The 21,942-nt window shown below is 33.5% G+C and overlaps 1 protein-coding gene across 1 annotated transcript; it reads left to right on the forward strand.

Moving 5' to 3' along the window:
* Positions 1 to 251: 251 nt before the first annotated feature.
* LOTGIDRAFT_204307 (hypothetical protein) lies at positions 252 to 1,667 on the forward strand. The gene is made up of 2 exons (XM_009061323.1): positions 252 to 265; positions 801 to 1,667. The coding sequence occupies exon 2, from the start codon at positions 804 to 806 to the stop codon at positions 1,365 to 1,367; it is 564 nt and encodes a 187-aa protein (XP_009059571.1). The 5' UTR covers positions 252 to 265; positions 801 to 803; the 3' UTR covers positions 1,368 to 1,667.
* The last annotated feature ends 20,275 nt before the right edge of the window (positions 1,668 to 21,942 follow it).

Raw genomic sequence — 21,942 nt, forward strand, 5'->3', positions numbered from 1 at the left:
CGCTAATCGTATGAAGCGCCGTCTAGGTTGAGGTATTCCCCCAAAACTGAAACCGGTTTCAGATGAATTTCTTGGCAGCAGCCAATAAATATTCAATATTTCCAATCCAATTCAAGAGGTTTACACTTTATTTGTTCCGGTTCAAAATATCACATTAACATCCTTTACCTTAAACAAGGCTTGCGACTTTTGGCTTTAAAACCCGTGCTTATTGCAGTTTGTATAGAATTTAGAATTGAATGTAAACAGGGCAGAAATAATAAAGGTATGATATTTTTACACGAGTGATCTTTCTTTATGAAAATTATTAGACTAGGCCTAGTAACAGGGCGTTAACTTATTTGGTTACATTCATAAGTTGACCCCTGCAGATGACACTGAATTTCATAGTCATTAATCATGAATCCAAACTTTGCAGCTTACAAAGAAAAAGAAATTGGCAATATATTTAAAAAATATTGGTCTAATAGATCATCAATCTCCTTCCATTTGTTGTATGCATATGAATAATTCATTATCTATTCTATGTGACACATGGCACCATAATGGCATGATATTAATGGTATTGGAAGGCAGGCTTTAATTATGGTTTATCATGTAGTATAATTGTCATATTAAGTTCACTTTTATCTCTGGAATAATGTAGCATGCATAACTTGTGCAACTAACTCTGGTTTTTAAGTGTATCATGCCTGGACAATAGATGTGCATGATAGGCCCTATAAGGTTTTAAAATGAGCTTGTAAAATGTGTAATTTGTAAAATATTAGGTGACTAATAAATATTGTTTTGTATTACAGAGAATGGCTCGACAAGTTAGTACTGCAGTTTCGGACCTGGTTCTAGCTTTAACAGTATTTTATGTGGTTTATTATACAATATGGTTTAATTTTTTTGCTGCCGTTGGACTACTACTACAGGGAGCAGCAGCTTCAGTTGGAGTCTACAGATTCTCACAGACTTTTCCTCTGTCTAAAGTCGTCAAGGCGCATAAATTTATGTCATGGATAGCGACAGTTGCAGGAATGTCATTAATTGCTAGTGGGTTTTGTCGGGATTCATTACCCTTCTTAATGAATTTGAACTTCATGTTTTTTGTGGTAGTTTTGATAGTTGGACAGTTTCTAGAACATTCACAGTCTGTATTAGCAACTCAAGCCTGTAGTGGGCTGGCAATGCTTACTGTAATTCTTGCCTCTCTACAATCCTGGAATGTATATGGAGTTGTAGCAGCATGCATTTATATTTTTGCTGGAACACAAATTGGAGTTGATGGATTTTATGCTGGGATTCCAAGAGTTGATCTCTTACATTATGCACTGGTTGTTGGTAACATTTTCTTCCTGTGGGCTTTAAGAATTGTGTAAGTTCAGTAGATAATCAGTTACTTTTGAATGGTATTTAACTGTAGCAATTATTGGAATGCTTTAATTCAGTTCTGTGACAAGAATTTGTTCAATTAGGTTTTATGAAACTTTTAAAGGTTACAACGAAATGGCTGATGCTGAAATCCTTTCAGAGAGGATTTTAAGATGGATTGCTATGGGACTGCCTTTGTATTACACTCTTTGAAATTTTATGACTATTACCTTGCCTTTGATAGATCCACAATGCCAGTTATTTGTTTCACTTTTGTATGGAGAAGTATAATTTCAATGTCATATCTGACAGAACATTTAAATTCGTTAAATTTTTTTAGTTGTGGCTTATTTTCCTGACCCAAGCTAGGCATCAGTAAAAGAATGGGTACCAGAGGCTAGATATGAGACAAATACCAGGAATATTTCTTAATTTCAAAACAGTGTGTAGGCCAATCTAAGCTTATATTTTTTAATGGTTCATAATTGCTTTGTACTTTTATATTTATTGTATGTGCCATAATTTTCTACGGGTTTTAGTATATATGCTTGTATTTTGTGTACAATGTAAAATGCATGAAAAAAAGCTAGGTTGACAGAAGGGCATAAAAAATTGATGTAACCTATAATCAAATTACCTATAATGATTGCAATATTTTCAAATGAGAACCTTAATAGCAATTTTTCCAAATGTGAACCAAAATCAAAAGTGTTTCTTGATGAAATGAATATTAACACATATAACCTATGATAAACTTTATTATAGCATAAATATATGTCTATTTGCTAGTTGATCCAAATGTTGATCTATATAGATTTTTTTTATATAATTTTATATTATTTACAGTTTATATACTCAAGTATGTTAGTTGTTTTTTAGTTTTTGCATTTAATTACTTATGAATTTGTGCATATTATATCATGTTAATGTCATCCATCATTATACAGAGATAGCATTTCATATATTTAGAACTTGAAAGTTCCATATTAATTGTGAATTCCAAAGATATTATTTGCGACTCTTTCTTTGCAATTGAATAAAACCATATTGTTAAAGGAAATAGTTTACTATTTGTGTCCAAAGGGAGATAATTCATAGCAGTTTTAAAGACTTACTCCACCATAGAACTGTATACTGGCACTAAAACAGTTTTTATGCAAATGGTTGTATACAAATGTAGTCTAGGCTATTTTTAGAAATCTTCTTGCTCTCTCCCTTTTGCTTAGTTTCTGGACAAAAATTCAATATATGATGACCATGAAAATCTTCAACTAGCCAATCTGAAAGTAGACCACTACATTTTATCAACATCCGCTTAAAAATGCAATTTTAGACATCAAATCCCAAGTCTAGACAAAAAAATAGGCATGCAAAATCCCCAAAAGGGAATTTTTAAAAATAGGACGGACTACATTCTAAAATTGCACTTACTACATTCTTAATAAGAATTTTTAAAAAAGCTTCAACTGGGATTCGAACCCGGGACCTCATAGTTGCCAGGCAAGTGCGCAAACTGCCAGGCCACCGAGTCCTGGGGTTAGCGAGGTTAATCCTAGGGTTAAGCTGGGGTTAACCCTAGTTTTGAAAAACCGATTAGGGTTAGCTCAGGAAAGGGTCAAGGCTTGTTTCAAGATATGGTTTCCGCATATGAAATGAAAGAGCACTTCGTTGCGCATCCTCTCAACACAAAATGGTCCGGAAAAAAGAATAACACAGGGGTTTAAATGGGCCCGAAACAATTTATACCCCAGTGGTGCCAAAGGGGTTAATGTGGACGATTTGGTTCGGCCTATGGTTAGGCCATTCTGGATGTCAGGGACCCCTTTTGTATACTTAAAATGATAGAAGAGACGGTTTGACTTCGCAAAAAAATAATTTTTGAAAAAGCTTCAACTGGGGCTCGAACACGGGACCTCAAAGTTGCCAGGCAAGTGCGCAAACCGCCAAGCCACCGAGACCTGGGGTTAAGCTGGGGTTAACCCTAGGGTTAAGCTGGGGTTAACCCTAGTTTTTGAAAAATCAATTAGGGTTAGCTCTGGAAAGGGTTAAAGCTTGTTCCAAGATATGGTTTCCGCATATGAAATGAAAGAGGACTTCGTTGCGCATCTTCTCAACACGAATTGGTGGGAAAAAGAATAAAACAGGGGCTTAAACACTTTTTTTGAGTGACTTCAAAGTGTTACAAAAGGCCAAGTCAATTAGGTATTAGGTGGGTGAATGCCAAAAGTCTCAGAAGTACTCTCAATTATGGTTAGCTAGCTTTACGCTTCTCCATTCATCACATACCCCTTTAATATATTTAATATTTTGATTTTTATTTTAGAGTTGAAATACACTTATCAATTATATTGAAATTATTATTTTGTTATTCTTTTGTTCCGATGTTTGACATCATAAATGTTTACAATTGGATAAAGCGGTTACGATTTCCAATTTAGTAAGATTGGTCTTATTGAATTGTCAATATACAATTTATCTCCCTTGCAATGCATTTTCACGATGGTGTCGCTTTTCGTATCACATAAAATAATGCTATACTTTTAGATCGAACATACAGTAGATATATGTGATTATGCTAGGTACAAATGGACATTTTCTTATACTAGTTAAAAATGTTTCAGGCGTGTGTCTGGAAACTTAGGGTTTATTTGCCTTTTGATTCGATTTGTTTTTCACATATATTATTTTAATGTATCTCATTTATAAACTATTTGTAGCATTCACTTGCTGATCGCAAAATTTGAATGTAGTTGTGCCGAAGGTCAAGGCGAAGCATCAAATCGTTAAGATTTGACAAATACAGATGCCACCTGCTTCCGAACAATAGGTGGTGCCTCAGTCCTTACCAAATGTTCCGCATTGTACATTGCATGTCATTGACCAAAGACATAAATATGTATTTCCTTACATTTTATTTCGAAGAGTTTACTTTTATTTGTCAGTAAGATAAATTTTCAAGATGTGTCAAATATCAATCTCCGATCAAATTGATAGCTTGACTTGAGAAGACACCATTATTCCGCTTTCTTCTGCTAAATTGAACGAAATCGTTTCTATCCATGAATTCTGACAGACTTGGCGCCAAACAGTCTGGTGCTATCTTAATTACTAGCGAATATTATTGACCACACATAGTATTTAGAGAGAAACAAAAACAGAAAGTGATTTCCTGAGATGGTTTCTACATCTTCTGCTTCAATTGTTTTATACATCAAGAAGTAACAAAATTACCTGATCAGTATTATATCAAGAGGTGGAACAAATAACAGGGATACATAAAAATAAAACAAATAGGGATCAGAGACAATCAGAGATGACGCAAACGCGTTCCAATATAATACAACCGATGACAGATATTTTTTGTGGATTTATTCACCTATTCTACAAATAAGTATTCCTTAACGTTCTTTTAAGATAAAAATGAACTTCACCATCTTACCATCGTCAACGAACATGTCTGCCATGCATATCTGAGCGGTTGATTCGGTTTAGGGTCCAAACGTCCATTCGGAACGAAAAACGTAATATATAGCTGATAACGGTGGGTTTGGAGTTTTTAGTCATTAAACATCACGGCACTAGCAATAATGCTCACTATCAGTAATATTCAAAACGATATCAGTGATAAAGAAATCAAGGTTCGAGAATGGAGTCACTTGTGATGTGTCATCTCTCTTGTTGTATTTCAAATTCTCAGCCACATAAACACGAATCGCAATATAAGCGAAATAGGTAGACGCAATACTCCTATTCATTTATTACTGAAGGTGTTCACGAAAGTACACTTTTAATTCAAGTAGCTTTCCAGTAAATTGGAATTTGATCGGTAGTAAAGAGAGTAAACAATATTCTACTTTTATGAGGTATTTATTACTTGTCAATCTCGAGCTAACTATTAGATCTACCAGTTCGTTCGTCATATCAAGCATTAACCCTATCTTCTCCATAAAATCAAGTACTAAACAGGATATCGAATTAAAGTAACCGTGCTTAGAATTCACAATTCATATCCGGTAGAAAGAAAGTCGTTTAATTATTAGCTGATCAGTTTATCGACCAATCAATAATTAGTTTTTATTTGCTGCAAATTACCCAGTTGATAGTGGCGCCATCTTGACGTCTGGTCTGACTTTAAATAGGTCTAAAGTGAAAGGGAAAACTTGTTTAATCTTGTGCCTCCTATTTATCTTTCCCATAAAATGTACAAAGGTAAATTTGATTAACTTGTATTCAATGCCGTGAAGAGAAAATCATTAAAATTTATCAAAGTTTGTCCACTCCACCCCCATAAATGTCCATATTTCATTTCGTTTCATAGTTAACTCTGCAACGATAACAACTTTTATATCAATTTTAATATTTTAATGATCAAGGCTCTACTTTCTAGAAAATTGGAAATTATTTGATCCCAGCAAAATAAAAGAGAAATTGCACGTGTATTTGATTAAAGGGATAATCAAGTTAAAATTGATTCTATTCAAAATAGAAATGAATTTTCACACGTTTTTTGCCATGCGCCGATTAATTTGATATCTCACGAGATCTTAAAGACAGTCTCTCATGCTAAATACGACACGTGGCGGCAACATGCTCTAATAAGCATATATATTAAAAATACATTGTTGCAAATCTTTTCCTGTCGAAATAATTTTAAGTGATTCATATCCATCCATGTTTTAATTTAAAATTCAGAAAGATTTTTCTGACGCCCCTTTGATATAAACTTGATAAATATCGTAGTCTGTGAAGAAAAGGGGGCTGTTAGTCTGTGAAAAATATAATAAGATGTCATAGTATCTGGAAATGTAATATGGTGTACATTTCAGATACCCACTGCATACAAAACGCCCTGGATTACCAACCTTGAAATCAAATCTGAGATCAAAGCTTAATATAAACCCCTACTCAATCCTTCATCAAACCCCGCAGATTATTCACATGTCAGTCCTCTCAAACTCGGAAAACAGCTCTATAAAAAAGATATCCGGAAAACTTTACAGGAAGACCATTACCCAGCACGCGTAAAACACATGCCAGTTAATGAAGAGGTCTTGAAGGCTTTATATTTGCTTGGGGTTTTAACATCGTTTGGTAAACTGATCTCAGATAGCCGAGGTGGTTTTAAAGACTGCCCCTTCAGAGACCTTATAATATTTACAAGTGAAAGAAAATGCCAATAATGATGACGAAACGACTCGTCAATACGACGATTTATTCTTAAAACAACTATGTGCCAGTTTTCACTTAATGAAATTGGGGATGACAGTATAATGGGATCTCGCATCGCCCTAAACAATGTTTAAAGTTAATGTTTAAGGTTGGTTGTCATAACGCTGAAAAATGTTGAATGTTAAAAATCCGAAATGTACTTTGTAAGCTGCGTCAATATTGAGAGTTGCGTCAACCCAAATACCCACAATTGGTTTCCGTGACCTAGCATAGCGTTATCCTGAGTAGTAAACATTAAAATTTCGTCATGTTACCATGTGTATGAGTAAAGCATAAGTATGTTATGCAGTTTGATATAAAGTCATCCAAAAAAAGCTCTACTGAGATCAAATCAACACGTCTTTAATGATTATCATTTCGAAGAGTTATAAAATAATTTCTGGAATTACAACCTTCGGATAAAATAACAACTTATGCCAGTTGCTGGCTTGAAAATTATCACATATATTGATGCAAATATTATCGTAAAATATCTGTACATTTTATGTTGTTGGATTTTAATTTTGTTTCGGCATAAAATATTGTCTCGCTGTAATGGCACAATTGAGCTTTAATAGGATCCAACAGCGATGTGTTGGAATGTGTTCTGATTCAACAAGTAAAGATATTAACAAATGTTAGAATATTATATTACCATTGATTACTAATATAAAAAGATGGTACGGGAGACAAAAAAAAATGATTTTGATCACGTTAGTCAAACCATTAATTCTGATGAATTTATCTTATAATTGCTTTATTAAATGATGAACGTGATTCATTCTAAACGTTTGGATAAAAAATACCATTGAAATTGTCTTGACTCAATGATTGTTTGGTTTGTAAAGATATGATCAATCTATGACTGAAATCTTTAGAGATGTTCTGTCGAGTTTACTGTTTAGGTGTCCCATTTTTTTTTACTATATTTATATCAAGCAAAACTACTGAGTTCAATTGGCCAACAGTGTATCGCATAATATGCAATGACAGTTTTCTGTGGTTAGAATGAATACGTACAGAATTGCAAACGTTTTGTGATAAATTATTGAGTCCATTTAGACTGCAGTGAGTGGAATAAGATATGACATTTATCTGTGGTCAGAATTGGTGCATGATGATTTTACAACACTTTTCTTCTCTGAATCATATTTCACTTTCGTTACTTAGGCGAATTATCTGCTGATTTCGGAATTTCAAATGGAGACAGACTTCAAAGAAACAATCCTCAATCCATCAAACGTAAATGACCAACAATAATGAACATCTTCTATATTGGGAGCTAATGAAAAAATTCGGCGCCTCGATTCTAATAAACAGAAAAGCAAAAAACGTTTTCCAACTATTAAACGTTACAAAGTCATGTCATCAGTCAGAGTTTATTTTAAGACTGGCTCCAGATGATCGTCTCTGGAACATCTCTTGGTGAACTAACACGTTTGTAGAAATCAGTTATTCTGTCAACGAATATCATTTCTAAATAAATCGTGTTCATTTTTTCCTTTTTCTGTGATAAATCGGCGATAAGAAATGGTTGTTGCAATGTGTCCATTTATCCAAAATGTATATCCCTGTTACTGGATCTACCCATTTCCTGGACGTGATATATGTAGCAGGGACTTATAGAGCCAAATTTGTCCGGCTTTACCATTATGAACTGAAACACCATATTAAGTTTGGTAGAGGACTGATTGTCATCTCGGTTAAATTGCGACCGATGTGGAGGTATATTCGATTTAAAATGGTCATGTTCTAATGAAAACGAATTTGCATTCAGTGGATTGAAATCTACGACATTTTGACCAACTGCTTGTGTCATTCCTAATTTCTTTCATTTCTACATTAATTTAGTAAATGCATTAACAATGTTAAGATATCCTATTCCATTGAAAACGGGTGTCACTTTTCAGGACAAAATCAACAGGAAAATGTAATAAAGTTATATAAAAACTGGCGAATAAATGACATTCGAGCTAATTGAATTACTAAATAAAGGGCTGTGGTGTAAAATCCTTAAAAAAGTGACAAAGCGTGGAAGTGATTTTTGTTAAAATGAGACACAGAGCGAATCCCTAGAGATTGTCCCCCTTTAATTTAATCGGAGAACCTGTCACCATTACTTGAACATCTTCTCTAAAAATGATGGGATTTTAACTAGTCATCTTCTGTCGTGCTCGTCAAAACAAAGAACTTCCCTGGTCCGAATCCCTCTTATTTAATGTCTTTAATGGACGCGTTTAATAAGATATTAATCTAATAAGATCGATTTTCATTTAGGAATCGCGGCTTCAAATTTTCATTAAAAGTTACATAATTTATTCTCACGGTATAACAAAAAGTATTCCTGATGTTCTTTGTTCTCAGTTGATGATAATGTTATTGTTATTTGATCAAGGATGCTTGAATGCGAGCCCTGTGAAAGGTTATGCAGGTTTTATCAGATAAAACAGAATTCAAAAGTATGGGAACTTGAATAAAAAAGCTTCTATTTGAATTAACTCATGACAAAATTGATAATAGAAAAAGGGGAAGAAATTAAACAAACGTTAAACAGGAATAATATTTAACAAATTTAGGAAAAAGTCTAAAATTTAAATTGGAGTACTAGTAAGGCTATTAATCCTTTGCTAGTAAAATTCGTGCACATTTTATTACATTTCCAAAATACATTTCCAGAATCGATCAAAGAAATAAATATTAAAACTGTTTTGTTCTGACCCTTAACGAGTCATAAGTTATACCCTCCATCCATATGTCCTATAATATATGTGTTAGTACATGATGAAGATCAAAGGAAGTCATAAAAGTCATAGACACTAATATTTGCCCCAAAATGGCAATAGAAATCGACCGTTTTACTGACAAAATTGAATTAAATTTGAATGTTTCTAATAAGAACAATGTTTCCTCTTTACAAGTACTTCCAATAGGGATTTGGAAGAATTATAGCAGATTTCTAAAGAAAGGCTCAAGAATTATTTGTTACCTCGGGGTACCTAATCACCATGTAACAATCACCTTCGTGGGCTGAGGTTTGTTGGACAGATGTGGTACTGTTAATGTCTTAGAGATAACACGAGTAATAATAAGATAAGTCAGGCACTAGGTTAATAATGTGTTGTAAGAGTCATTGTTACTTAGTTAATGACTTGTTTACATATCTTATATCATAATAAGTCAACAGACTTAATAAGTCAAAGATGATGGTTAAAGATGCACACCGTCGCTCTAAAGTTATTGCACGTCTTAGCTTGTTTGGTTTTGACGTAAAATTTCGTTGAATTTCTGACTTGATCCTGTGAAAGTCTGTAAAAAGATTAATCGTAATCATCACAAGTATGATTTTATTATTCTTGGTAAAAATCGAAATCCTACCTGATCAAAGGTGATTCGTCAATTATAAATTGCAATTATTATATCTAATTTAAAGATGACTTTAATTATTCAGTCACCTGATTGGTCGAATCGAATTTATCATCAGTTTTATTATCCAATTTGATTACTGCATCTCTTAATATGTGGATTTCGTGTTGCAAACAATTTCAGACACCATCCAAAACAAGAGGAACATATTTTCAGTTTTGCCCCCTCCTCACTTGAAGTATATTATCGCTACATGTACGTAAGTGGCCGACTTCGCTTAATTGATGTTGGTCAGTTTGTTTTCTACTTAAATGTATCAAAATAAACCATCCTTTAAGTAAACTCTTTTATATAATGTCTTTGTTTGATAACTGTATGTTCTTTCAGGATTAAGTAACGTAAGGAATTAAGTGCGGCTTATAATTTCTAAAAAGGACCGACAAAAATGAATAGTTCTTTGTTTTTTCAATTTATTTATTAGTTTTAAAGATAACGGTTTAAGTGAACATACAACTCCATTTAACTATTATGAGTTGAGTTAATAAAAAATAACAGATATTTACTAATAGTGCGATTGATTTTCGATGTTGCAGTTTAATAGTTGGTCCTGGGCCAGAAGAGATAGCATTGTACTTAATTACAATCCCCGCAGCATTGTAATAATCCCTCAAGTTTGCTATTCTTTTAAGCATCACTACCTGTGTTTTTACAGTCGGCCTCAGATGTACCTTTTCATCTATGATGTTATATTTAAATCGTAATGATATTAACCCCATAATCAAAATCTTAAGAGGTACTCGAAGTGAATACTTAGAGAATAACTAAGTATATATTGATAACTTTCTTATTTTAAACAAAATCAAAATGTCAAATGTAAATTCATCTACCAAAAGTTTAGATCAAGAAACAATCAGCTGTTGATCTTATAATGATGTTCGTTTTTTGTGTTGAGAAATGAAGCAAAGTAAAAAAGATTAATAAAGCTCGTTTTCCTACATTTTATTTTTCTATTGTGTAGAGTGTTTCCATGCAATAATTTGACCCATTTCAAAGTTCCTGACATTGTCGACAGACAAAAAAGGAAGTGCCAGCCTTTGTTTTGACAATTACAATGCAGGTCGTGGTGACAAAATAAACACTTTTCTTTCATGTCTTCGAGGCACACGGTGCCGTTCATTCGTAGTATTGTCTTCACTGCAGTTAATATAAACCCAACACACTGTGTATTGCACAAAATCTACGCCTAAGAAAATAGTTTCAGAATACGGATTTTCCGATACAAGAACATTTTACTTAATAATTAATAAGTTTTAACAACATATAGTTGCAGACGTCTTTCGTAAAATTAATGGAAAACGAGTATCACTGTGAGATATACTGGTACATGTATATTATTGGGACTGAACCAAAACACCATGGAACGTATCTTCAGAAAAAATAATGAAATTAAGTACATCTATACTTAAGTAAAACCTCTTCCGAATTTCAGCCTTCTATATATAATGCCTCAAACTACAGAAGGTTAAACTTATGTCAGCAGAGCGATATTAACCGAATTTTTTTTTCAGTTTTCAGATCATTAATGTTGTATGCAGGACCTCGGTTTAGAGTCTCATACAGATATAACACCATTTGAAGATATACGAAACAACGTATGATTCTTACATTTTCGACACTAACAAATAAATGAAAATTAAAAGACAGCATCGACTTTTTAAATTAAATGAGTGAGCAACATTGTAAATAAATGGACCATTGCGACAATGGTCTTTATTTTCAAACAATTACAATGTAGTCTTAGATTCGGAATGTTACAGAAAGGAACCATTCCTGAAATCCTAATAATTATTTTCAAGTCATGACTCACTTAAAGGTTTCTATAGATTTCTAGCTTCATAATTAGAGTTTATCATGTGCGGTCACTCAGGCTTGATTAAAACTATTGTTTTACCATTAATCGACCATGTTTTAGCACTCTGTCGCAAAAACTATCATTCTTTGTTACCGTCGCTTTAGTTATTTGCCGGAATTATGGCATTGTAAGCAAAGCTAAAAGTAACAACATGGTGCCTTTGTTACTTCTATCAAGAAATTTATCAAGAATGGTTTATGGCACCAAAAGCCTTAGACAATATGCATTAAAGATCAATCGGTTATATTCAGGAGAATTATAAAATTTCTGACAGAACCAGCAGGAGATATTCTTTTGATGTTATTCTTTTATTCTGCTCCATTCATTCCTTTGTCTCCAACAAAAGGTTTGTTTCATGATATGGAATCAATGAACTATTGGGTCAAATGTTAATTTGAAAATTAAGTTTCGTCTTTTTCAGGTGATAAGAAATGAAAGAACGACACTTCAATGACTTCTGATAAAAATAGCGTAGGTTCGATGTCATAACGTCTCCTCTTTGGCATTAAGTTAAAAGTCAATATATCAGGCAGTGGCATTTCTTATGATATCATTATCTTTTTGCAGCCGAACAGCTGAATTGGATGAGACTACGAACTATTCCAACGCTCGATCAGTAAAACCTTACATTAAGGCAAAAACAGTAAAGGCTATGTCAAGTGAATTTGAATTTGAAACTTCAATCACGTTATTATTCTCCATCAATGTTCGTTCTGTATGCTGATATATTTGGCCCTTTCAGTAAATGTAGTATTTGACATAGCTTCTATCGTTTTCATTAGTATCTGAATTGGTGTTGCGACTTTCTGACAGCTTAAATTATACAGGCCAAGTATCCGAAGTATCTGCATTGGAGTTTGAAGTTTTGTCATTTGATTTTTCTTGCTACACGGCAATTTTCGTATATCGAAAAGTATTTGACCACACAGACTTGCCATGCTTTGGAAGAGATTTTGAAATTGTTTTGCGTGTACGGATTTTTATCAAACACAGCTTTTAACCTTTTCATTAGTATCTGCATTGCTGATTCTTTTGATTGGAAGAGGATGAACAGTCAGTATCAAGTCAATAAAATGAGATAAAAAGCTGCCTTATTGTGTATGAATACAACAATAGAAGGAAATTTCAGATTACATCAGTTATGGCATAATATAAAAATGTAATAATTTTCGACTTTGATGTTATAGAAATCAAACATCTGTTAATAATATATATTGATTCATAAAAAACTTCAATTAGTCAATTATCAGATACAAGATACTATCTCATAAAATTTCATCGATTCCTAGCAATTTCTCTCTTCTAATGATTGGATCTGCAATTATCAATAGGCTATCAATATTTAGCAGAATATAGAAAAAACACGTGCATATTCCATGCGTGTATTTAGACCAAATCCCACAGTGCATTTCGAATATTAAAATTCCGAGTTGCTGCTATAATTTTGTATATAGATACAAAAATAAGCATTAAGCTAATCAACGATATTTTTGTATTATATAACATGTATATCATGTAGAAATCAATATGATTTAAACCACACCTGTTTTGTTTAAATACAAGAGGCTATGCATACTGATCCAGATGGAGTGAGAGCAATGTTGTTCATTAATTCATACTTGCCTCCAAATGGACAAAACATGTTAATAACTATCTCCAGAATCATACATTTCGGTCTATTGAAATAAATTGACGCTTATGCAGATACTGGGCTCATTTAGTTCTACAAGTTTCAGCCTTCTGCCTTAATTACGTCTAGCAGTTACAGTATTTTCCTATTTGGTCACTATATGCGAGTATGCAAGTCTATGCTTCTACCAGATCACTATGTGCATGTGTGCACAATGTGTGTATAATGTTGTCGTCTAGAAGTTCTCTTAGCTCCAAACCAATCACTGATGGACTATAAATATCTCCATAATGCAAAGTTTGAATTATTTTAACAGATTGTGAATTCTTTGATGTCAAAGACACCATTTCGGGGATTGTTTCATTTATAAATGTATTGATCCAAAAACTTTACAAAACATGTCTTTCTTTACAAAGGAAACACTTTGAAGTCGGAATTTACTTACGGAATTAGACCAACACCAACTCTGAAGAATGAACTGATTTGTGAATGCAGGGATTAAGAGAGATATGTTCATTCCCATTGCACTCATTCCTTACAATGAGAGATAATGACCTAGTAAATTATATAATAATACCCTGTATGGAATCTGTCATAATATTGACGTGTTTTTGCCTCTAGTAATAAATATCGCTCATATCAAACAAAACCAAAGTCAATTTTCTCATTAATATCGCTTCTATAAACATATTAACAATGAAACACGGTGCCATGGTGCCTGACATACTATCTGCAATTCTATTTTGTTCTAAGAAAAAATATGATTGGATGTCAAAAAGAGCTTACTGTTATATTGTACAATTTTATCGGTTTCATAACTCATGAATATTGCAGTAATCTATTGCACCATCGTACAGCTGTTTGCACATCAGCTAAGTAAACAAAAGGTGGTTCATAGCGGCACTAAAAACCTAGAGATAGTTTAATAACTGAAAGAAACAATGAGTTGAATAGAGGAGAACTGGTGCTTAATGCATGTTTTATTTTCTAAGGAACTCGTACTTGATTGCCCTTATTGATTTTTCGCCCGACCCACTTAGAATAGAGAAACAGTTAAAGGAGAAATAATATTTATAAAATAAAAGAAAAACTTGAAATGTGTTTTTGAAAGACACGTATAATAGACAACATTGCTTCAGTAAATTTCATGATTCAAGGTTGATTCCCCCGGCGATTAGCTTCAACAAATTGAATGATTTGTATTTCAGGTGGAATACTGGCTGACAAATTTCCTATACGTATGGTTCGTACATAGAAATAACACACACGAACGTAGTTCACAATCATTTTCAATCTGTACCTCGAGTTAATAAGTCGAATTTTTAAAAAAGGCTTAATGTTATAACAAAGCCTTCAAATCACAATCAAAGCCATTTTTCAGCCTTTAAATATGATTTGAAAGCTTGTTAAATATTAGCCTTTTAAAATTCGACTATTTATATCGAGGACGAAATTCAAAATGGTTGTGAACTACGTTCGTGTGTTTTACTTCCATGTTAGAACCATACGTTAGTTTCGTATGCGATTTTCCATCCGGATTCTTTATAAGATTCTGAAGTAAGTTTTTCTGGGTGCCCCGGGAAAAGGAATGAGAAGTTCGAAGTTGGATGACTTTCACTATTATCTTCTGTCTGGCAATCTTCTTTTAACTATTGATGAGACTAAAAATTCCTGTAATATTTTAGTGCCGTTTGCACCGAGGGACTCCATCATTAAAACAACTACTCGTTACATGCGTCTTTGTTGTCGCGTGTAAATTTGTCTGCTTGTCGAAGGTTAAATAATTAATAAGTTTGAATGTAACAAAATATCATTTTAATTAATATAATTAGACGCCCAGGTATGTGTTGTTTTTAATATTCAGGTTTCTTATTCGGAAATGAATGCTTTGAAAAATAATTGATCAATAGGGAACTTGTCCTATGTATGAGACGTGTAAATATTATGATACTATAGATGCATAGATTTTGTAGATCGAATCTCGGATAGATGATAACCTTCTTGCACATATAACATATGACTAAGTACTTTCTCCATCCGCAGTAATAGTTCGTCCAAGAACATTTCACTTTATTCTGATTAGAATTAGAGTAAAATTTTGTTTCGTTAATTTTTTTTTCGGTTCGATCAACAATGGAGACAGGAAACAAAAATAACCAAACAAAATTGTTATCTACTTTAATTGATTGCACTTGAGCCATGATTTTCCTGTGTTATTTGCACTAATTATGCTGGATTCCGTTGTTTAATCATCTATGATCATAGGAATTGATAAGGACGTAAAATCCACTTTCAAACAAACTCGCCACCACATTGTCTTTTAGCCAACGTGGTAAAATGATTGTATCTTGCTTATTTGCAGCGATTAAAGCTAGAATGTCGGATTTTTGGTTGGAAATTTGCAAATTTGCTATTTCAAATCAAAGCGTCTGTCAATACACATGAGCAATATAGCATCTTCGAGAACAAAACAAAAACAACGAATATTCGGTGTAGATGTGAGTTATTTACAACGAGCAATTTAGTTACCGTTTAAGTTAAAAAAATGGTTGAGAAAATAAAGAGTAATTAATGACGAAATAAAACCTTCGAAATTGGTGATACATATAAGTAAACCGTGATTTTTTAAGCATCTAAACAATTTGAAAGAACCGAGTTTTTACAAACAAAACGAAGATATAATAGATTTATTTATTGTTTACATATGATGTTAGGGCAACGTAATGGGTTAAACACCTGCATTGTAAACCAGGAAACACATAAATCTTCATGTTTATGGAATTGTTATGTCCATTCTCTAGAGAATATAAGTCATGTTACAGACCATGATATTATTCCTGTTTTTATTTTTACCAACAAAAGTTCAGAGTAATGTAATTTAGTAATAAGACATTAGTTTTGGTTAGCCATAAATTACACTATTTTATTTAGCTTTAATTCCCGTGACTGTTACCTCAAACAGACTTCAAATGCCAATTATACGCCGGTTTTCAATATCCAATTTAGTGACTCACTACTAAGATGACGAAACTCGCCAAGTTTTGACCATTTTCTGGTCTGTGAATTAGATTTTAATTCCAACTTCCCCTCTGATTGTCAAACTTCTCAAAGGTGATAAAATTGACTTCGATACCAGTCTTTTAATCGAGTGACGTTTACGACTATTTGAAACGGAATTCTTCTGTTAAAAAAATATATTCTTTGATTGCATCAAGTGGTTTTCTCTGAATGCTAAGACGTTTTATTGTCTCAGTTCTTAAACGGTCGTCTTTTATATCTCAAACCAATCTGGCCCTTTTTATCAAACCGGCTTCATTGGACGTGACCCCAGCAGTTAACGATTCCTTTCTTGTTTGGACTGAAACCTTAGTTGTTTTCATCTTAAGCAATAGGAGCTGTTTAAAAACCAAATTAAATCTATTGATATGAGGACAAATATGCTGAATAACTACACAAATTAAGCAATATTTTACGTCTTTTACGCACGTGCGATGGACGTATCGATGACGAAAGATCAATAAAGCAAATATTGAATTTAGGGTCGGGTCATGTCTGTAGCACGTGCAAGAGAAATAAGAGACTCTTGTGGCAAAGATTTCGAAGTATGACTAATGAGTGGAAGAAAAAATGAAATTAAGTTTCAACAGCCTGGTGAGGCGTATTGTTGAAAAACAAATTAGCTCCCGACCTTAATTAAGTTAAGACTGGATCATATTTCAATACTTAGTCACCTTCCGTCCCTAGATAGCGACAAGATGAGAGAAATCGGCTGCTCCAAATTTGTCCTGTCCATCAACTTGAGCGAAATCTCTTATATAAGGATGAATCAGGCGAGGTCTTAAGGGTGGGGATGTTTAATTAATTAAAGAATAACTTGATATCTATTTACACGTAAACGGTGACCTTTTCATTTTATTGATGAATAGATTTTAACCTTGTCTTTTATCATGTTATTGAGATGTTTCAATAAGAGCATAGATTGCCTTTCAATCTTCCGAAAAGGGTAACCTTCACAAACCAGTTTTAACATCTACAAATATTTGACATCAATTGCTTATACTGATGGATGGGTTTCTGAAATTATACATAGGTTACCTTAATTTGAGATTAATGACGTCACAAAATTGGATTTTAAAACAAAAGGGAGACTTTTCAAGAACCGTGCCTTATGGCTCTTATGGCAATGAAAAAATGTGCCATTTTGGAGGATTGATTTCAGTGATTCCTTCAAAAATATCTCATACTAGGAATTTCTTATCTCTTTAAATGTCTTTTCTATATATGGCAGAGTCTCAAGAAAAGACGACTCGTCTTTTAAGCTTTCAATCGCGATAATTCTGGACCCATATGAATTAGAAAGCTCAAATTCTATGAGCTGTGAACACTATTACTGATCTGTTTAGCTAAGAAATTCCCCATTTCGCAAAAATGGCGCATATGTCCCTTTAATACATATACTATATGGCGCCTTCACTGATAGACAATATTTTATCTTTATTGCCTTCAGTCTCAGTATAAGATTATTCTTAACTAAGCATAAAGTTCATTTTCTCCGCTGTAACAAAGCTCGTTACACTTTTGACATTCTTATGTTCAAACAAACAAAATCAAATTAGAATTGTACAATGACTCAATATTAAAGCTATCACGGAGAATCAAAAATAAATAAAGATGGTTTACGACTAAACATAACTTGATTAATTAAAGCTGGTATTTTAAAATAAGTCTGTGTAATACTCCCTCTGAGAGACAATGTGTTATAAAAGTCAATAAGGCTATATTTTGATAGACTGCAGCCTTTCTGAGTAAAACTGTTCCCCTGATTCACGTAATTCTTACTAAAATAAATCTCCGATAGTTGTTTAAATATTAATTAATCTCTAGAGAGATATGAAATGTTCGTTACCTAACCAATAAACCTCTCTTACTCTCCTCGGATTACTTTCGTACATGAAAGGATAAATCATAATTACGATTAAATAGCTGGTACAGACCTTTTTTTTTTTCAATATCCGATGATTTATATTAACCAAATGTTCAGCAAAGGATCACCCTCTGGTCTACACCCCGTTGTGGAATATATCTGCTTTTTCATATGGCCAAACTTGCTTGATGGCAAAATGATTATGGAATTAGTGCAAATTTCTAAAGCTTTACAGTGTAATGGTAATTGCAGCAGTCAAAGTAATGGTAATAGTATCGCTGTTCCTTCATGCAGTCGATCCATCCATGCAAACAATTCATTTTTTCACTTTGTCTACGATTCCCTGTTATGGGAACAGCAGTTTTCTTGCGATTGGATAATGGAGAATGTACCGATTACAAGGAAATAACATTGCTAAAAGGCTTGTATTTAACATTTTATCCTTTTAGGCAGCTTCTTGTGACCTTGTATTCATGAATTGATACATCAAGTTTTTAACATCAAAAAAGCAATTTCTAAGAACATCCGTGATGAATCACGCCCTGGGAATGCTGTATAAAGAGTCCATTCCGAACCAACAGTTTTTCAAGATGAAAGCCAATTAAGGTAATTTTGGTCAAGCAATCGCAGTTCAAACTAAAAACAAATTTGTTTGATTTTATGAATGGACCTTCACGGTACAAAGGGATCTTGTTGAAAGAAACGTGCTCGCCAGAGGCTGTGGTGGATATTCTTCAAACCTAAGATATTTCCAGACCGTTCCTGCATGAAGGAGAATTGTAGTAATAATGACCTCTAATGAGCTTTACAAGAAAAAACTCTACATTGCCCGCGGTGTGTTCATTTGGTGATGAGGATCTAATTGTGTTCAGATGGAGAAACAAACATGTATTTTGTGATGCGCATTAAAGACTTAGTTACTCGTAATCCATCATTAGTTCGTATTTGGTTGATAAAATTTATATAGCAAAATGATAAAAGTCCAATCTTTGGAGCATTTTTTTGTCCAGTTGGATTACTGGCTCATTCATAAATTTTGTTTATGACACAATGTCCATAATTATGTTATATTCTAATAACAGGATCAACAAAGAACATACCAAAAGTTAAGTTCTTGATGATACTGCAACCAATCGTTTCGTTTCGTGCAACATATCCCTTTGCTGGAGAATATCGATGAATCATAGCGGTCACTTAGTTGGTGGTTGTAAAATGAGATAGCCATCAGGAGGTCGGGTTTCTGGTCATTCATATAAAAGTGCTCATCAACAGGACAATTACACACCATTTTGATAGCACGCCATAAAGACATTATGGATAGCCTTTTTGACCCTCTTCAGCTATCACGCTTTCAGCTTTGGAATCGAAACAGTCAAGTTAACCGTGATGGAAAACTGTGTCCAACACGTCGCCCGTGATGTTGATGTCGGAATAATAACGCATTTAGTCCCATGGTATTTAGGAGAATAGCACGATTAATAAGACCTAAGCATTGTAATCCTCCTAAAGTCCTACTCCGACTCAAGCAGTAAGTCCTCGTGAAGTCATACTCCGACTCAAGCAGCAATGGTCATGATTATGTACTTGTGTTAGTAAGGTGCAAAAAAACTTGGATATAAATTGTAGAAATTCATGTTCGTGATCAATGACATTTCCTGTACGAGAGTCTACAAGTTAATGACAATCTGAAAGATGTTAATTTATAACTAATACCACATTTTGTTTCTTAATACCAAATAATGCCACATTAGGAATTCTCTTTGTGAACCACACTGATATTCTAGAAAAAACATAATATCTATTAGTTTAACAATGGGACATTCTGTCAAGGCTTATTTTTGCCATTTATCATAGAAAAAATCGATTGAAATAATGATAGACATTGAAAATAATATGATATACTTTAATCAATCACGTGATCAACTCTTTGTCGTCTGCCCCCTACTGTTACTAATATTAGAATGTTAACGTGACTAAGCTTAGAACATCGATTCTCTATAATGGTTTATTAAAAGAAATAAGGTATAATTGGTAAAGAGTGGAACTATAAATCTTATGGTAGATCACAACACCTGAGATTAAAGCACCAATGGTAAATATTCAAAATGAGAATCTTAAAAGTGGTTACCACGACGTGGCCAGAGTTAGATTTTAAAATTGATATATTGTAGAAGTTTTTCCTTTTAAGACAATCCATATCCATTGCATATGGCATTTGATTTCATCAAGGCTTGGTTTAGTTTTGTCATACTGGCGTATTGCTTATAATCAGTATGAATCCTGTATATAGTGACTATAATTACTGGTCATTCCAGGTAATAACATTCATGACTTTAATATCCTGATTGGATTTTGGGCACGTGTTTTAGTCCAGGTCACGTCAGCTCGCTTGATTATCGCTTGATTTATGGACAAATGACCTAACGCACTCAAACAACAGATGTCGTTGATACCAAGGGAAAAATCCATCTCTGGTTGAAAATCCACACTGTAAAACAGAAAGATAGAAAAGTAACTTTTAGCCATAATCGGGCGTTTATGTCTGGAACAACACCCTATCTTTCATCATAATATTGAAACAGTCCACATTATTCGTTCCAAATCCTTCAAGGAGAAAGCATTCTATGGTTTTAAGTTAATGGGCCAAACAAGATTATGTTGTCTTTCGAATAAATTTGTCATTCTGTACCCATTAGATGAATCAGTCAGCTTTAATACTGGAAACAGTGTTTGGTAAAATTTGTGTTGACCTTAGGCCCACTGTGCCAATTAGAACATTAATCAGAGCTTAGCATTAAAAAGCATTCTGATGGAGGCTTATAAATTGGCTTGGAAGGGGAAATCCTTGAATAATAATGGAATCTGTCAATACAAATACGTGTCGGCTGTTAAAAAAACTGCAGGCGGTTAGGACAGACAAAATCAACAAGTTGTTAATATTCCCTGTAAAAAAATTCAATATGGAGTGAGTAATATGAGATTTATATGGATTGATAATGAAGGTGGCGTAATGATGCCTCTGTTTTCATGAAAGTGACAGTATCTTGTCATTTCCATTTCCAACATGTCATTTTAATTACACCGTCTTGTTGCTTGATTTAATGTTGAATTCAAAATCAACCACAGAACCTATTTATTCGTCATCTGTGGTTTTCAGATTGAAGAATGGAATGTATCATAAACAATTCTTTGATTTTGGCTTCATGAACGATTTACTATGTATACGTTCAAATTTTGTATGAAATATTGTGCAAATGAACCATCAAGAGCACACAATACTAGAGATTCGGACCGATCCGATGGAATCTTAACAGCCCTTCTTGGCAATTGAGTAATAGGTAGATAATTAGTCCTGAAGCTTATTCTGGGTCATGTTTTTCGCAACGTATCGTCATCCTCTGACATATCAGTGAGTCCTGTTCTATTACTTTTGCCAAACTAAATACCAATGTTCATATATTATGCAATTTCGCTTAATGCTCTGAATTCACGGTATTAATGTTATACTAATTTACCTCCAGGCCATTATCACCCTCCTTTTGGAAC

Source organism: Lottia gigantea, assembly GCF_000327385.1.
Source record: "Lottia gigantea unplaced genomic scaffold LOTGIsca_47, whole genome shotgun sequence".
Taxonomy (NCBI): Eukaryota; Metazoa; Mollusca; class Gastropoda; family Lottiidae; genus Lottia; species Lottia gigantea.